A 15,300-nucleotide genomic window follows, 5' to 3' on the forward strand; every position below is an offset into this window, starting at 1 on the left:
AATGTTACTTCTGCTTTCTCTCCAAAGATGCTGCCAGACCTGTTGAGTCTTTCCAGCAATTTCTGTTTTTGTTTCTGATTTCCAGCATCTGCTCATCTTTTGTTTTAATGAATTTAGTTTCTTTCTTTAAGAAGTGAAAGTAATTTTTAAAATGAAAAAGAACAACGTGACCCCTCCAGAAGGAAATCGGTGCCATCTTTAGATATGTTATTTATTTTGTTTTGTCAGTTTTATTTATCCTTAATACTTTTAAATTATAATCTTAGCAGACTTCCCATGCCATTGCTCACAAAGTCAAGGGGATGTGCAATTTTAAACTAGTAGCGTGATGATTTAACAAAAGCAGAAAATGCAGGCAAAGCTCAGCAGGTCTGGCAGCATCCATGGAGAGAAATTAGAGTTGAAGTCTCGGGTTGAATGACCCTTCCTCAGAACTGGCAGATGATTTAGCTTTCTGCTGAAGTACATGTCCTTTTAAGGCTACTAAATCCAAGCCTATGTTTCATATGAGTGGATGGTATTAAGTAAACACTGGGTGGACCATATAGATGTATTTAAGAGACTGCAGATATCATGGCTGCTAGAACTTTGAAAATAGATTGGGTGTGACCATCTGACGTGTAGCACGGGTTTGCAGTGGATAGGAAGTTGAATACTCATAGTATTTTGGATGTTACTTCATTTTATAATCATATCCCTAACCAAGTCAGATCTGCCTCTGTCTCAGTTCACATACATTCATTGCTGCAATACTGAGCATGTTGAGTCACTCATTGATGTGCTTGAGAAGTTAAGTCATGCTGCAGTCAGTCAATCAAGATGTTGGCCCCAGTATGCTCAGTCTGTCTAACTTTAAAAGCTCTTTGTACAGATAACCTTAAATTTAAATGATACTCATCAACGGTGGAATAGACACGAAGTACTCTCCTTTATACTGTATAATCATTTAAAATGTTGGGGCAATAGGGAAGCACAGTGGTAGTTAACCCTGCTGCCTCACAGTGCCAGGGACCCAGGTTTAATTCCAGCTTCGGGCAGTTATCTGTGTGGAGTTTGCACATTCTACGTGTGTTTCCTCCGGGTACTCTGATCTCTTCCCACAGTCCAAAGATGTGCAGGTTAGGTGAATTGCCATGCTAAATTGTCCATAGTATTCAGGGATGTCTAGGTTAGGTGCATTAAGTTGTGGTAAATGTAGAGTACTAGGTTAGAAGAATAGGTCTGGGTGGATTACTCATCAGAGGGTCAGTGTGGACTTGTTAGGTCTAATGGCCTGTTTCCACAATGTCAGGTTTCTATGGTATTACCTTCTATTCATTTTTGGCTCCAAACAGCAATCACAATGAAGATCTTCTCTGGGGACATGAATTCTTTTTTCTATGTCACTTTTTACATTGGAAATCTGTTTAATCAGAACATGTCTTTGTTAAAGGAGCATGTTGGAATTTTAGAAACCGCAATACCTTTTGCCAGTATAAAACAAAGCAAGTTCACCCCAAATATGGTTTGTAAAATTAAATATTGTTGAGCATATTAGGAACGAGGTGCACAAAGGTTATGTGAACCAGAGTTATATCCTGTGAGTCTTAAGGGCAAAGTTACAGATTCACGGCGCCAATTTTTGGTGACAGCATTCTGTCATGAAGCCTTATACGTTTCATAGCAGTCGATCTGTTGGTTTGATCTCATGCAACGCTGGTGTCACAGGTAACAATGTTGATTATTGTCTATAAACCAATTGTTCCATTTGATTTCGATCTGTGTTGCACATTCACTGATGTATCTACTTCAGTTAGTACTAGATTGTTAAACTTTTAAGCTGGGCCATTTAAGTGGCTTATCCTTTGTGAACATCTCTCCATAGGTATTTGCATTCATTCTATCTCGGGTGTTCCCTAATCTTGAATTGTTAAACTGGAGTGGGAACTAAACAAGGGGATTCACAGACAAATGATGAAAAGGTGGAAGGGATTGGCTGACTATCCTCACCATGGGACACTTTAACTTGAGTCTATGGCAGTATTTTAGCACTGAGAGAACTCAACTAGGAGCTGTCTCATTCAACTGGAGCTCTCTGTTCTTGTAATTTACACAGCACCTACAGGGAGCAGGTATATAAAGCAAAGGATATGCACAAATACCACCCATCAATTGCTGTGCAGTGCATGGTTTTGCAAATACCCAATGGAGTCTGAAATAAAAGGTTGGTCCACAGTCAAACAGCTTCCAATGGAGTTTGTCAGCACTACAATATCACCCGATAGTTTTATACTAATAAATATTAATTGCTGGTCTCACAGGCACTGAAAATGTCATTGTTCCCATTGCAGAATAACTGAGGTTAGAGGCAAAGAGCACTGATAAAGGAGCTGAGCATTGCACCTTGCCTTTACTCTATCTGACATTCAATGGCTGCTGCTTCCCAGGTGATTGGTGGCAGTCTCCAGTCAGAATTTAATTCCCCAGTGTTTTTATCTATTGTTCACTGCACTGAACAACAATGAGGACATAAATCCAACTTTTAAAATTGCGTTTCAGTGAACATTGCTGGCTTGACTTCCAACCCATTACTTTAAGCCTGGTATTAGGGATCTCACTGAAAAGCTGCTCTTCCTGGATACCAGGTATTCATTTTACTGCAAAGTAGAACCTTAATGACATGTTTTTCTAATCCTCAGTCTTCCGTGTTGTGTGGCTGAGGAAAGGGACTCCATGTCACCGGTCTTCTTTTACAAACCCGAAGTATCTTCCCCGACACCACTGGATGAAGAATATCTGACCATCAGCTCCACATCGAACTCCTCACGGTGCGACAGCCCAGACTCTCAATCACCTACCATCGCTGTGCCACAGCTTCACTTCTTGACACCTTTCCCCGAGCCTTCAGTCCCAGCAGAGAAAGACACTCTTGATAAAACTGAATGGGAGGATCTGGAGGAGCTAGATCCCGAAGTGGAGGCGGGAGCAAGGAATGACGAGGACGAGGAAGAAGTTCCAAACTTAGTAAGTGTGGCCCGACGTGCTTCTGCAAAGTGATAGCGGTTTTACATGGTTCACTGTATAATGTTTTACTTACTGCTCACGCACATGTGTTAATGTGAATGTGTTTATATCAGGAACGATTTCGGGAACGATTGGACTAAACTTTGCACCTTTGTTTTTCATTGCAACCTCAATTGACAATGCACTGAACACCTTTGGCAGCCGGAGTAAAAATATGTTCTCTTCTGTAATATAAGGGCGATATGCCAACGCTTTTGCATACTATTTTCAAGAATGATTTTTACATCAGTATTACTGGAAATGCACCTTTGCATTCAATAGAAAATACTTTCATGTGACAAGAAAATTTCAGAGAAAGATTGCAGCTTGGAAATAAATAAACTAAAGCCAATTCAAAATCTTCAGATAGGTAATTATCATTTAAAAATAAATCCATTTTGTTTCAATAAATGATTGTGGAGAGCCACTTCCAAAGAAGTACATGGCTCACGGAGAGTGTGTGTGTGCAGTTGCTGAAAAATTACATTAACATTGCCTTCAGTACCATTCATTTTTCTCCCTTCACAGTGCCATACTAAAGGAATTCTGTGCCACTAATAATAGGGAATAACAAATAGCACAAGGTCTTCACATAGTGCAGTGGTGGCCTGCAGTGAGTAGGTCAAAAGCATACACTCTCAATCCTGGAAGCTTCAACTAATGTGGCTGAGGTGTCAGAAAGGCATCCACCTAACTCCAAACACCAGCACAATGGGAGCAAGACAGAATGCCTGTATCAGACAAACGTGCCATTTTGCAGCACCCCCTCCAGCTGATCTGAACAACAGGTAGAACAGTCCAATATTGTAGATACAGGAATTTGAAAATGCAATCACAAAACTCTGGAACACACTGAGCAAGGCAGACAGCATCTGTGGAGTGAGAGAAATAGGATTGATAGTTCATACCAGTGACCACTTTGAATAGTCTAGCTCACTTACCCTGTTAAATCTTCCTAAATTCTATGTGCTTTAAAGCTGTGTTTCAAAACCTTTGGCTGTCTTTAAAAATGACCTATTAACGTCAGCTTCAGAATTCTGTGCAGAACATTGCCACAAGTTTGCACATGCTCTATTCACATGAACATTTAAAAGTGCCAACCAACCCCTGATACATCTTAAGTTTATTCTATGAAACATCTCTCACTCGGGAACCCGCTCCATTTAATCAACTGTAAATATGTGTAGGCCTTAATGCAACCTTCTGAGATGGATGAGACTGAGTATCTCTCTTCATGTTTGATAGCTTGGAATTAGCTGTGCCTGAGAAGGTTTGGGCTTGTACACAGCTCATCTCAGATACCCCTCTATTTCCCCTCTGCTTTACTGAAAAGGCTTAATAATGAGTGGCAATTTGATTCTGCCAAATAGGCCAAGGGCAGGTTGCTTTCATTCAAAAGTTAGTGCGATGCACATTTAAAAACTTCCTATATTCTTTCTTCCTTTACTCATGAGGCAATTAAGAAAGATTGTGATAAATTGGACAGATGTTCAAGGAATAAAGTAATGGACTCTGTGAAGTTTATCACAATGGAATGACTATGTGCAAGAAGGAGTTATTAATTATTATCTGTTAGAATAAGGTTGTTTCATTCATAATTCATTTTGTTCTGATTGAAACGGAATTAAATTTATATTAAATTGAGTACATGATTGATCTGTTTCTGTTATGACTGAATTCTATATTATTTTATATTTCAGCTGCATCTGTATTTCCTTACAGCAATATTATTAGCTTTATAATCATTATTCCACATTTTGACTTCTTGCCGTTATTGTTCAAATGAAAACTGACTTGTTCATTATGTGGGAGGTAAAGACTCTAGAGTGTATTTCAAACTCACAATGCCAATTAATGAGAAGTCCTGTGAATGTTGCCTTTATGACATTATCGTACCTTATGGCACTGATTGTCATCAGAGGTTTTGGGTACCTCATTCGGTTAGGTAGAGTGGAGTACACACATATATCCACACGCATGCAGATGCACATGCAAATGCACACGCACCTATGCACATGCACACTCTTTATTAATGTTCCTTGGTCATAGATCCAAATCCCATTATATCCTACCATGACAGATGGTGAAATCTGAATTCATTACAAATCTGGAATAAAATGCTAGTCTAAGTGTGACAACCTGGTTCACTAATATCCTTCAGAGGAGGAAATCTGCCATCCTTACTTGGTCTGGCCTCCAGACCCCCAGTGACATGGTTGATCCTTAATTGCCCCCTGGACAATTAGGAATGAACAACAAATGCTGGCCCAGCCAGTGAGGCATGCAAACCATGAGCGAATTCTAAAACCACACACACACACACACACACCCTGATTTAACTCTGAATAAGTGCATGCATTTGAATGGGTTTAAAGTGGATTCTCACATAGAGGTGGAGGAACACCAGTGGATCTTACCCTTTCTCTGTTTGAGGGGCATTAATTTCTACAGTGCCACTCTGGCTAAAATCAACCAGCCCAGCAGATTGAAACTAAAAGCTGCCTGGTCTGTATGGATCACAACCAATCCCAAGGGCACTGAGAGCAATATTTCATTTTCATCTCTTATCAGCTCTTCAGACTTTGCATTGAATCTCTGGTTGGGAAAGTGTTCCTGTCACCTTCTCTGCCAAAGTTGCCCTCCATGTTGCTAATCGGAGGTACATTCCTTTTCCAACTTGCTTTGACCTCCCCTTGTGTGGTTCCCCTGCCTGATGGCTGCACTGAGATATGTGATTTACTAATGGAGAGGTCGCGACATTTACCACCTTGCAGTTCATAGCTCCAAGACTTCAACATTTTCGGCGCAAAAACGTCCAGAACTAAAGGAGGCTTGTGCCCTGCTTGTCCTGTTATCGCCATGTTCAGGGTGGCACGTCTGTGGGTACTTAGAATAAACAAAGAAAACAACAGCTGGGAACATTGAAAACCTGAAGGGAATACACAGCAGGTTGGTAAAATGATTAAGAATGGTCAATGAGCAGTTTTATAATGGGTTGGGGCTTAGCCTTGCTGGTTTAATGCGGGCGTAGCGGCGATAACACTAATACACATTCTGCCTTTTCTCTTTCCAGTTGTTGACCAACCTCCAACGCATTTGCAGCTGTTTGTGCTTTAGCTTCTCCAGTATGCATCACCTGCTTCCCACCACTCTATATTTGTGGTAATTATTGACATGAAGAATCTTGTTCAGCCATGGTTGGGCTTGTTGCTGGACCATTGTGCAAACAAGGGTTGGGGTTTGAGTTTGCTTTGGCTGCATTTAGATTGAGCCCAATATTAACGACAACAACTAGGGAACCGTACTGGCACAATTAGCTGAATTGGCTACACTATAACAATTGTGCGGTTCGATGCATTTGCATTTAGCTGACACATTTAAATGTAGTAAAACACCCAAAAGTATTTCACAGAAGTGGTATCAATGAAAATCTGATACTAAGCAATTGGTGGAAAAGGAAGAGATTTCAACAAGGAGGAGAGATAGACAGAGAGGAAGAATTCCTCAACTTAGAACCCAGGCAGCTAAAGACCCAGTCACTAATGATAAAATAACTAAAATTGAGGAGGCCTAAGAATCTAAACTCAGCAGCATTGCTACAGGAGAACTTGCTTTCAGTACGGGTGAGGAATTTGCATTGAATGGATAAGAAAGGCTGGCTTGCATTTCTGTCAGAGCTTTCACAATGCTTGGACATTCCTTATACTTTACAGCCAATGTAGCACTTTGTGTAATCACTGTTCCAAACTGCTGTTCATTCCAGCTTTATGTGTCAGCTCATTGCATGGAATAAACTTTATACAAGTTACTTCAAGAGAATTGTTGCGATGAAGAAGAAATTCAGTCAGCCCTTCAGTCTGTGCTGGCTTCCTGCGAGTTACCTTGTCACTCTCCACCGTCTTTCTCCCCTTGATCTGCACATTATGTTCTCTTCAGATTCCTTCTTTTTCAAGGGAATCTACCGCCTCAGCAGTCTCGGGGAGTTTTCATTCGCAACCCTAATCACTTGAAACAAGAAGAATTGTGTCTCCTCGTATTGCTGTCGCTCCTTTTGCCAATCTCCTGAAATCAATGTCCTTTGGTTCTTCATTCTTCTGCCAATGGAATAGTTCCTCCTTATCTCCTGTCTCTGGACACCTCCTGATTTTGGTCAAGAGTGTGGTGCTGGAAAAGCACAGTAGGTCAGGCATTATCCGAGGAGCAGGAGAGTTGACTTTCCCAGCACCACACTCTCTACTCTAATCTCCAGCATCTGCAGTCCTCACTTTCACCTCCTGATTTTACAGCTCTGTGATATCTGTCCAATCTTCTCTTCAACAAGGAGAACAGTCCCAGCCTCTGCCATCCACCCATGTAACTGATCTCAGAACAATTTCCAGTTCCCTGCTATGCCCTCTCTGTCGCCTTCCAGCATATCCTTCCAACAAATTCAGAGCTTCCAGCGGAAGACATATCAGAAATATGGTCTCACCTCTCATATGGTTGGTTCCAAAAAAAGCAGGTAAGTTGATGGGACATTATAAATTCCTATTGAACAGTAATTTAAACTTTGTAGTGTGATTGAGAGAGAAGGAACACGAGAGAGAGAGAGAGAGAGCAAATACATATTGAATTCATTGCTACTATCATTACCTGATCTTTTTCTTTAGCCCATAATACGGGAATATGAAATGTACGTAACCTTGAAGAAAAATAAGAAGGGAAGCCTTGGTTTCACCATAATGCGTAGTAAACTGGACAACTGTTATTACATCCGTGATGTCCTGGATAATCCTGCAAAGGCTGATGGGAGACTAAGAGCAGGAGACAGGCTCATAACGGTAAAGATATTATAAACAAAATGGCTTGTGTACCTAGCTATCTAACATGGCAGCGAGCAGCCTTTCACATTTGATGTTAGTGTTTTGGAAACCTCTGGTTATATCAGGCTTGGCCTTTTGCTGTCAATCTAGTTTGGCCATATTCAATTTGAGTCCCAACTCTCTTCTGCCTGGTGGCTAATTAGCTGGGTCATGTCCCTGGAAGAACGTTAACCACAAATAGAGACTCTAAGCCCAGCCATTAGGAATATTTCAAAGAGGAGACTGGTAGATTTTGAAATGTATTTATCAATGAAGTCAGTGAGTGGGTTGGGAGAGACAGCAGTGGAAAAGGGGTTGGCAGAGTGAAATAGTTTAAAGGCAAAATAGGTTGGAATGGGTCAACAGAGAATGAAATGAGCAGAAATGCAGTGGGATGTCAATAGAGGAAAGGGAACATGAAGGATAATGAAGGGGAAGATACTGGAAGAGTGTACTCACACTGAGAAAAGAGAGGATGCCTACAATAGTGAGAACAAGCAGTGAGAGGGGGGTCAAAGTGAACAGGAATGGAGAGGTCAAAGGGTGAAAGCATGAATTCTGGATCCAAAATATTTGAAATTAAAGGATGGAGAAAATATCCCAGTTTCAATGTGTTGAAGAGATCGAAAATTCCCAGTTGGAAGTGAGTAGTTAGAAAATAAGTGGTTGTTTTGTGGGAAATTTTTGACATTGGACAGTGTTTATGTGACAGAAGGACAATGTGGGGAGTTAGAAGGGTAGTGTGTGTGTGTGTGATGGGTGAGATGGGCAAGGAGTTGGTTGGTGTACAGCATGTGAGAGGGAGAAAGAAAGAGTGTGAATAGTTAGATGGAGTACCAAGTGTATGTGAGAGGGTAGGGAGTTGACAGAATACATTTTGTGTCTATGAGATAGAGAGAGAAGGTGGGGAGTGGAATGGTTACAGGGTTTCTATTATGTCGGTTTGATGCAAAGATCATGTATTTATGAAACAGAATGGGTTTGGGGCAATGCATGGGAATAATTGTTAGGAAAGAGTGGATGATCCCAGTGAGATAAAGACTGATTAACTTTATGACTCATTTATAGAAATCATTTTGATTATTCACAGATTCTCTGTAAATATTAGTGAAAACATTATGTAACCTCTATAAATTTGTTATATTTGAAAACCTGCTGATAATTTTATAGATACAGGCACCCTAATAACCAGGATGCCAATGCTCAATGTAGTGTTATAGGTTAGGAAGGTCTTGTGAAATAAATACCTTCCCTTCATTACTCTGTAATGTGATTTACTTATGCATCACAGTGCAGAGCTGCAAGTAATAAAAAGAGGGTCAGTGATCCTTTGGAATTTAATTTATTTATATAGCAATGACACAGGACAAGGACTGGAAAATCCCTTTGGAGTTCTTATGCCGGACTGTTAAACATGTTAAAGCAGTGAGCCATTCCTCAGTCTTCAGATATATTATATCATAAATAAATCGGAAATATAGCCACTAGATATAATGATCATATCTCCAGGTGTTGTTCTATTTAATTACATTAAAATTGTTTCTTTACTATCAGTTATTATGGAATTAATTTCATTTGGCAGTGTTAACAAGGCTAGTTCCCTCTTTAGTGACCCCTCCCTCCACTTAAGCATTTTTGTCCTCACCTTGTGTCCCCTATCCTTTTATTTCAAGAGGCACAGCAGTGAGGCCTTCAGGCCCTTGTGATTGTTTCTCTGTCCAACAATATCTGACAAATAGACAAACGGTTAGCAAATTGGCTGAGAAACAGAAGGCAGTGAGAAGGGAGACTGGGGACACAAGACCACTATTGCATTGCTGAGAGAGTGAGGCACTGCAACCTTTCAGATAACCGAGGTATGCCTGAGAATAGGCCTCGAAGAGGTGGGGCTCAGATCAAGCTGAAAACCAACACGAACGATTGGCTAAGCACTCATTCACCTGAGCTTCTTCATTGTCATACAGGTAAACGATTTTGATGTCACAAACATATCACATGAGAATGCCATTAATCTGCTCCGATCCGCTCCTGTCAAATTAACCATCATGGTAGGACGTGCTGCTCAGAATCTACTTCCAGCTCTCCCCTTGGAAAAGATCCCTGACATCATTCTAAAGAAAGGTCCAAATGGACAGTTAGGTAAGTAACAAAGAGGGTGGTCAGGAAAATTTTAATCGATAATTATTGTGTAGTACTTGGAGTTAGATTGATTTTAATTTCTTTTTGCCCTTAGGTTCTTTATTTAAACTGAACGTGATACTATTTTTACTAAAGCAAATATTTAAGATCAACATCTGGAAAGTTTCATGAAGTAATGTTCTGTGTTACTTTGAACCACAGTGAACCCTCGTAATAAATTTCTACTGGGAGCCATCTATGCTGTACTGAGAAGCTTGTTTTATGGGGTGTATCTTAATGAGGGAGCCAGAAACAACTTTAGGTATAAGTGTTACGATCACCAGGCTACTAGTATTTTCTTACCATAAAAATGGCATCTTGTGTTGAAATAAAAACTCTTACTGAATGTATTGACTGATTACAGTACACAGAAACTGCCATAACACGTGGACAATGTGACAAAGAAGCCAGTTAGAATTGATGGAAAATTTGGCTTTTCCCTTTCTGTGTACTTTCTTGGATTTAGCGTAAGTGGTTGGTTCTGCCACCCTTATCCAATATTGCTTTTCCTTGGGTGGTACAGTGGCTCAATGGTTCACCGTGCTACCTCGCAGCATCAGTGACCTACGTTCAATTCTGCCCTCAGGCAATTGTCTGCGAGGGTTTCATCTGGGCGCTCCAGTTTCTTCCCACAGTCCAAAGATGCGCAGGTTAGGTGGATTGGCCATGCTAAATGACCCATAGTGACTAAGGACGTGCGGGCTAGATGGATTACAGGGAGAAAGTGGGATGCTGTTTGCAAGGTCAGCGTAAACTCGATGGGTCAAGTGGCCTGCTTCCACACTGTAGGGATTCTATGAACCAGAGAAGGCCTGTGCAGTCATTATTCAGAACATGCTGTGCCCTCTCCCATCAGTTACACTGGTGTTGAGCTGCAAACATCCTTTGAATTGATTTTGAAAATGGATATTATGGCTTATCTGTGTTTAGCGTTGAGAAGTGCAAGGACAAAACATGTATTCTGTGTGGGAGATTTCAATGTGTGATCACCCAGAGTGACTCCATAGTATAACTACTGTCTCAGCTGGTCAAGGCCTGAAGAATATATGCATCTAAGGCAGTTAATAACAGAACCTGTAAGAGCGAGAAGCACACTAGCCCTTATTTGTAACATTTTGCCTGTCACGGGTGCATCTGTCTATGTCAGTATAGGCACCAGTGACCATCGCATGGTGCTTGTGAAGGCACAGTCATATCGTCACACTCTGCATATCCTCCATTGTGTTTTGTGGCACTCCTACCATGCTTAATGGGACAGATCCAGAACAGATCTAGTCACTTAAAACACAGCATGAGAGATTGTGGACCATCCACAGCAGCAAAATAGTGTTCAACCATAATCGGTAACCTCACTCTCCAGGTTATTTCTAATTCTGCCTTTGCCAACAAGCCAGGGGATCATCCCTCCTTGAATATGGAGTGCAGGAAGTTATACCATGAGCATTAAAATCTGCCTAGGAACCGTCCAGCCACAAGGGATGAACTCAGATTTCTCCAGTTTCCTCATTTCCCCTCCCCCCACCTGTCTCAGTCCCAACCCTCAAATTCAGCACCACCTTCCTAACCTGCAATCTTCTTCCTGACCTCTCCGCCCCCACCCCCACTCCAGCCTATCACCCTCATCTTAACCTCCTTCCACCTATCACATTTCAAACGCCCCTCTCCCAAGTCCCTCCTCCCTACCTTTTATCTTAGGCTGCTTGGCACACTCTCCTCATTCCTGAAGAAACGCTCATGCCCGAAATGTCGATTCTCTTGCTCCTTGGATGCTTTTCCAGCAACACATTTTCAGCTCTGATCTCCAGCATCTGCAGTCCTCACTTTCTCCTATCATTAGGTGTACCTACAAGTGAGGTGTCATCCTGCTGAAACTACAACGCAGGACTGCTTGTACACCAAGTAACAGAAACAGCATATGGTTGACAGAACTAAGTGATCCCACAGCCAATGGATCAGATCCTATCTCTGCAGTACTGCCACATCCAATCATGAGTTGTGGTGGGCAATTAAACGACTAATAGGAGGAGACCATCTTCAGCCAGAAGTGACATTGGATGATCCATCTTGATCTCCTCTTATGGTCCATAGTATCATGATCCCAATCTTCACCCAATTTGTTTCACTGCACTTGGTACCAAGAAATGGCTGAGAACATTGAATACTGCTAAGCCTATGGGTCCTGACAACATTTTATTAACAATATTGTTGAGTTGTGGTCCAGAACTTGCAGGACCTTACTCAAGCTGTTATGGTACAGCTACAATTCTGGCAAATACCTGGAAATGGAGATAAATTCTCAGGTATATGCACAAAAAGCAGAACAAATCCACTGAAGATGATTACTGCTTCAATTGCCACCTCTTAATCAACAGCAAAGTGATGGTAAGTGTAATCGATAGACAGCAATGGTGAAGGTAAACTTGGTGTGGTCCAAGAGGACTGTAGGGCTGCTCTCTCATTAGAGACTGCTGACTTGGTTTGATTTATTATTGTCATGTGGACCTGGGTACAGTGAAAAGTTTTGTTTTGTATGCATTCCAGGCAGATCATATCATACAAAGTGCATTAGGGTAATAGGACAGAGCGAGGAATACAATGTTATGGCTGCAGAGAAGGTGCACAGAGAGCGAGATCAACATTTAAATTTAAATTTGAGAGGTCCAGTCAGCGGGGAAGAAGCTGTTTTTGAATCTGTTTGTATAAATATAGAAACCTTCTGCCCGATGGAAGAGGGTGGACGAGAGTATAACCAGGGTGGGAGGGGTCTTTGTTGTGTGAGTTGCTTTCCCGAGGCAGTGGGAAGTAAGGATGGAATGAAGGCTGGTTTGTGTGATGGACTGGGCAGTGTTCATGACTCTCTGTAGTTTCTTGTGGTCTTGGGAAGACCAGTTACCATACCACGCTGTAAAGCGTTCAGATAGAATGCTTTCAGTGGTGCATCTATTAAAACTGGTAAGAGTCCTTGTGGACATGCTGAATTTCCTTCGCCTTCTGAGGATGGAAAGATGTTACTGTGCTTTCCGACAGTAGTGTGGACGTAGGTTGACCAGGACAGATTGATGCTGATCATCACTCCCAGGAACTTGACACTCCCAACCATCTCCACCTCAGCACCATTGATGCCTACAGGGGCATGCCCATCACTTTGCTTCCTGAAGTCAATGACCATGTTGCTGTGTTTAACCTCAGAATGACCATGCTTCTGGTGAGGGGCATGGTTGAGAAGGCAAGATCTTCATAGTCATCTCAGCCAGTGTGGAAATCACTGCACTGTTAGCGTTACCCTGCATCACAAACCAACCAACCAGCCAATGGAACTAACAGCAATGATCTGCTCACTGGGACACAATTTGGGTTCTGCCAGGTCTATTCAATTTATTTCTACATTGGTCCAAACTTGGACAAAAGAGCTGCATTGAAGAGTTGGAGGTGAGAGTGACTGTCCTTCGGAACAATGTAATATTTGACTTGGTATGGCATCAAAGAGCCCAAGCACACTTGGAGTCAATGTGAATCAAGCCTGAATATCTCCACTGTTTATAGTCATGTCTAGCCCAAAGGAAGATGGTTGTGATTGTTGAAGATCAATCATCTCAGTCCTAGGAGATTGCTGGAGGAGTTCCTCAGGATAGTGGCTGAGGCCCAGCCATCTTCAATTGCTTCATTAATGACCTTCCCTTCTTCATAAGGTCAAAGTGGAGATGTTGACTGATGACTTGCTACTCCTCAGATACTGGAGCAGACAGTGTCCAAATGCACCACATCCTGAACAGCATTCAGACTTGGGCTGATAAGGTGCAAGGAACATTCTCCCCACACCTATATCAGGCAATGACCATCTCCAACAAAGAGAAAATCTAACCATTCTTCCTTGACATTTAGTGGCGTTACCATTACTGATTCACCCACTATTCTGGGGGTTGCCAATGAATTGGACTAGGTGAATGTGAGGACTGCAGATGCTGGAGATTAGAGTCAAAATTAGAGTGGTGCTGGAAATACACAGCAAATCAGGCAGCATCTGAGCAACAGGAAAATCGACGTTCCAGGGATGATGAAGGGCTCGTGCCCAAAACAGCAATTTTCCTGTTCCTCAGATGCTGCCCGACCTGCTGTGCATTTCCAGCATCACTCTAACGATAAACTGGACTAACCATATCAACATTCTCAGGTCAGAGGCTGGGAATTCTGCAGTAAATCACTCAACTCCTGACTCCCCAAAATCGAAAAGTGTGGTGCTAGAAAAGCACAGCCAGTCAGGCAGCATCCGAGGAGCAGAAAAATCCACGTTTCGGGCATTCCTGATGAAGGGCTTATGCCCGAAACGTCGATTCTCCTGCTCGTCGGTTGCTGCCTGACCTGCTGTGCTTTTCTAGCGCCACACCTTTTGACTGTGATCTCCAGCATCTGCAGTCCTCACTTTCTCCAGACTCCCCAAAGCCTGTCCACCATCTACAAAGCACAAACCAGGAGTGTAATGGAATACGCCCCACTTTCCCGGATGGGTAGAGCTCCAACACTCAAGAAGTTTGACACTGTCGTGGAAATTAAATCGACTTGACTCAACTATTAGCAAGAGCAAAGAAAGGAGATTTATTTAAATTCTGCAGAATTGACCCCAGTACATTCAGCTCGATGCCTCAATGTAAAGGGGTATCTGAGCATTGTTCAGATACTTGCCTTATACTATTTCTTATCACACTCTCAAGGGCAAAGACTGGGAAAGCTCAAGTTGTTATTCTCTCATCCCCTGGTCTTGGACATAACAGTTCTTCAGCTTTCGCTGAGTTCGACTATCGCCAGGTCAAGTTGAATGTTTACAAAGTTCAAACAGAGACAAGCTGGCTGCAAACCTCATCAAAGTATTGTTTACAAAGCTCAGCACAGCATTAAATTTTAGAAAAGCATTCTCTTTCAAATTTCACAGTAAATGGATAATTTTCCATTGCAGACACCATGAAGGATAAAGCAGTTTGCTTGATTGGCACCCCATCCACTGCCTTCAATATTCACTCCCTTCACAGTGACAGCACTCTGTTCCTTCTACAAGATGCACTGCAGCAATTCACCTAGGTTTCCTTGGCTGTACTTACCAAGCCTGCAATCTCAAGAAGGTCTCACTTAGAAGGACAAGGGCAGCTGATGCAGAAGAACACAACCTGCAAGCTCCCTCTCCAAACCGCACTCACACCATGCAGACTCTTGGAAGTATATTGCTGTTCCTTTACTGTCGCTGGGT

At 42.0% G+C, this 15,300-nt stretch overlaps 1 protein-coding gene across 12 annotated transcripts in view; it reads left to right on the forward strand.

The window, feature by feature from the left end:
• Positions 1 to 15,300, forward strand: part of ptpn20 (protein tyrosine phosphatase non-receptor type 20) — a 440,815-nt gene that overhangs the window by 306,304 nt on the left and 119,211 nt on the right. For all 12 annotated transcript variants that reach the window (XM_087982468.1, XM_087982474.1, XM_087982476.1 and 9 more), the window contains 3 exons: positions 2,679 to 3,003; positions 7,692 to 7,862; positions 9,848 to 10,022. In XM_087982468.1, coding sequence (XP_087838594.1) covers positions 2,679 to 3,003; positions 7,692 to 7,862; positions 9,848 to 10,022 — 671 coding nt within the window. The remainder of the gene's footprint in view (positions 1 to 2,678; positions 3,004 to 7,691; positions 7,863 to 9,847; positions 10,023 to 15,300) is intronic.

Source organism: Chiloscyllium plagiosum, unplaced genomic scaffold, assembly GCF_037043375.1.
Source record: "Chiloscyllium plagiosum isolate Xiang-an unplaced genomic scaffold, Cpla_swu_hap1 HiC_scaffold_43, whole genome shotgun sequence".
Lineage (NCBI taxonomy): Eukaryota > Metazoa > Chordata > Chondrichthyes > Orectolobiformes > Hemiscylliidae > Chiloscyllium > Chiloscyllium plagiosum.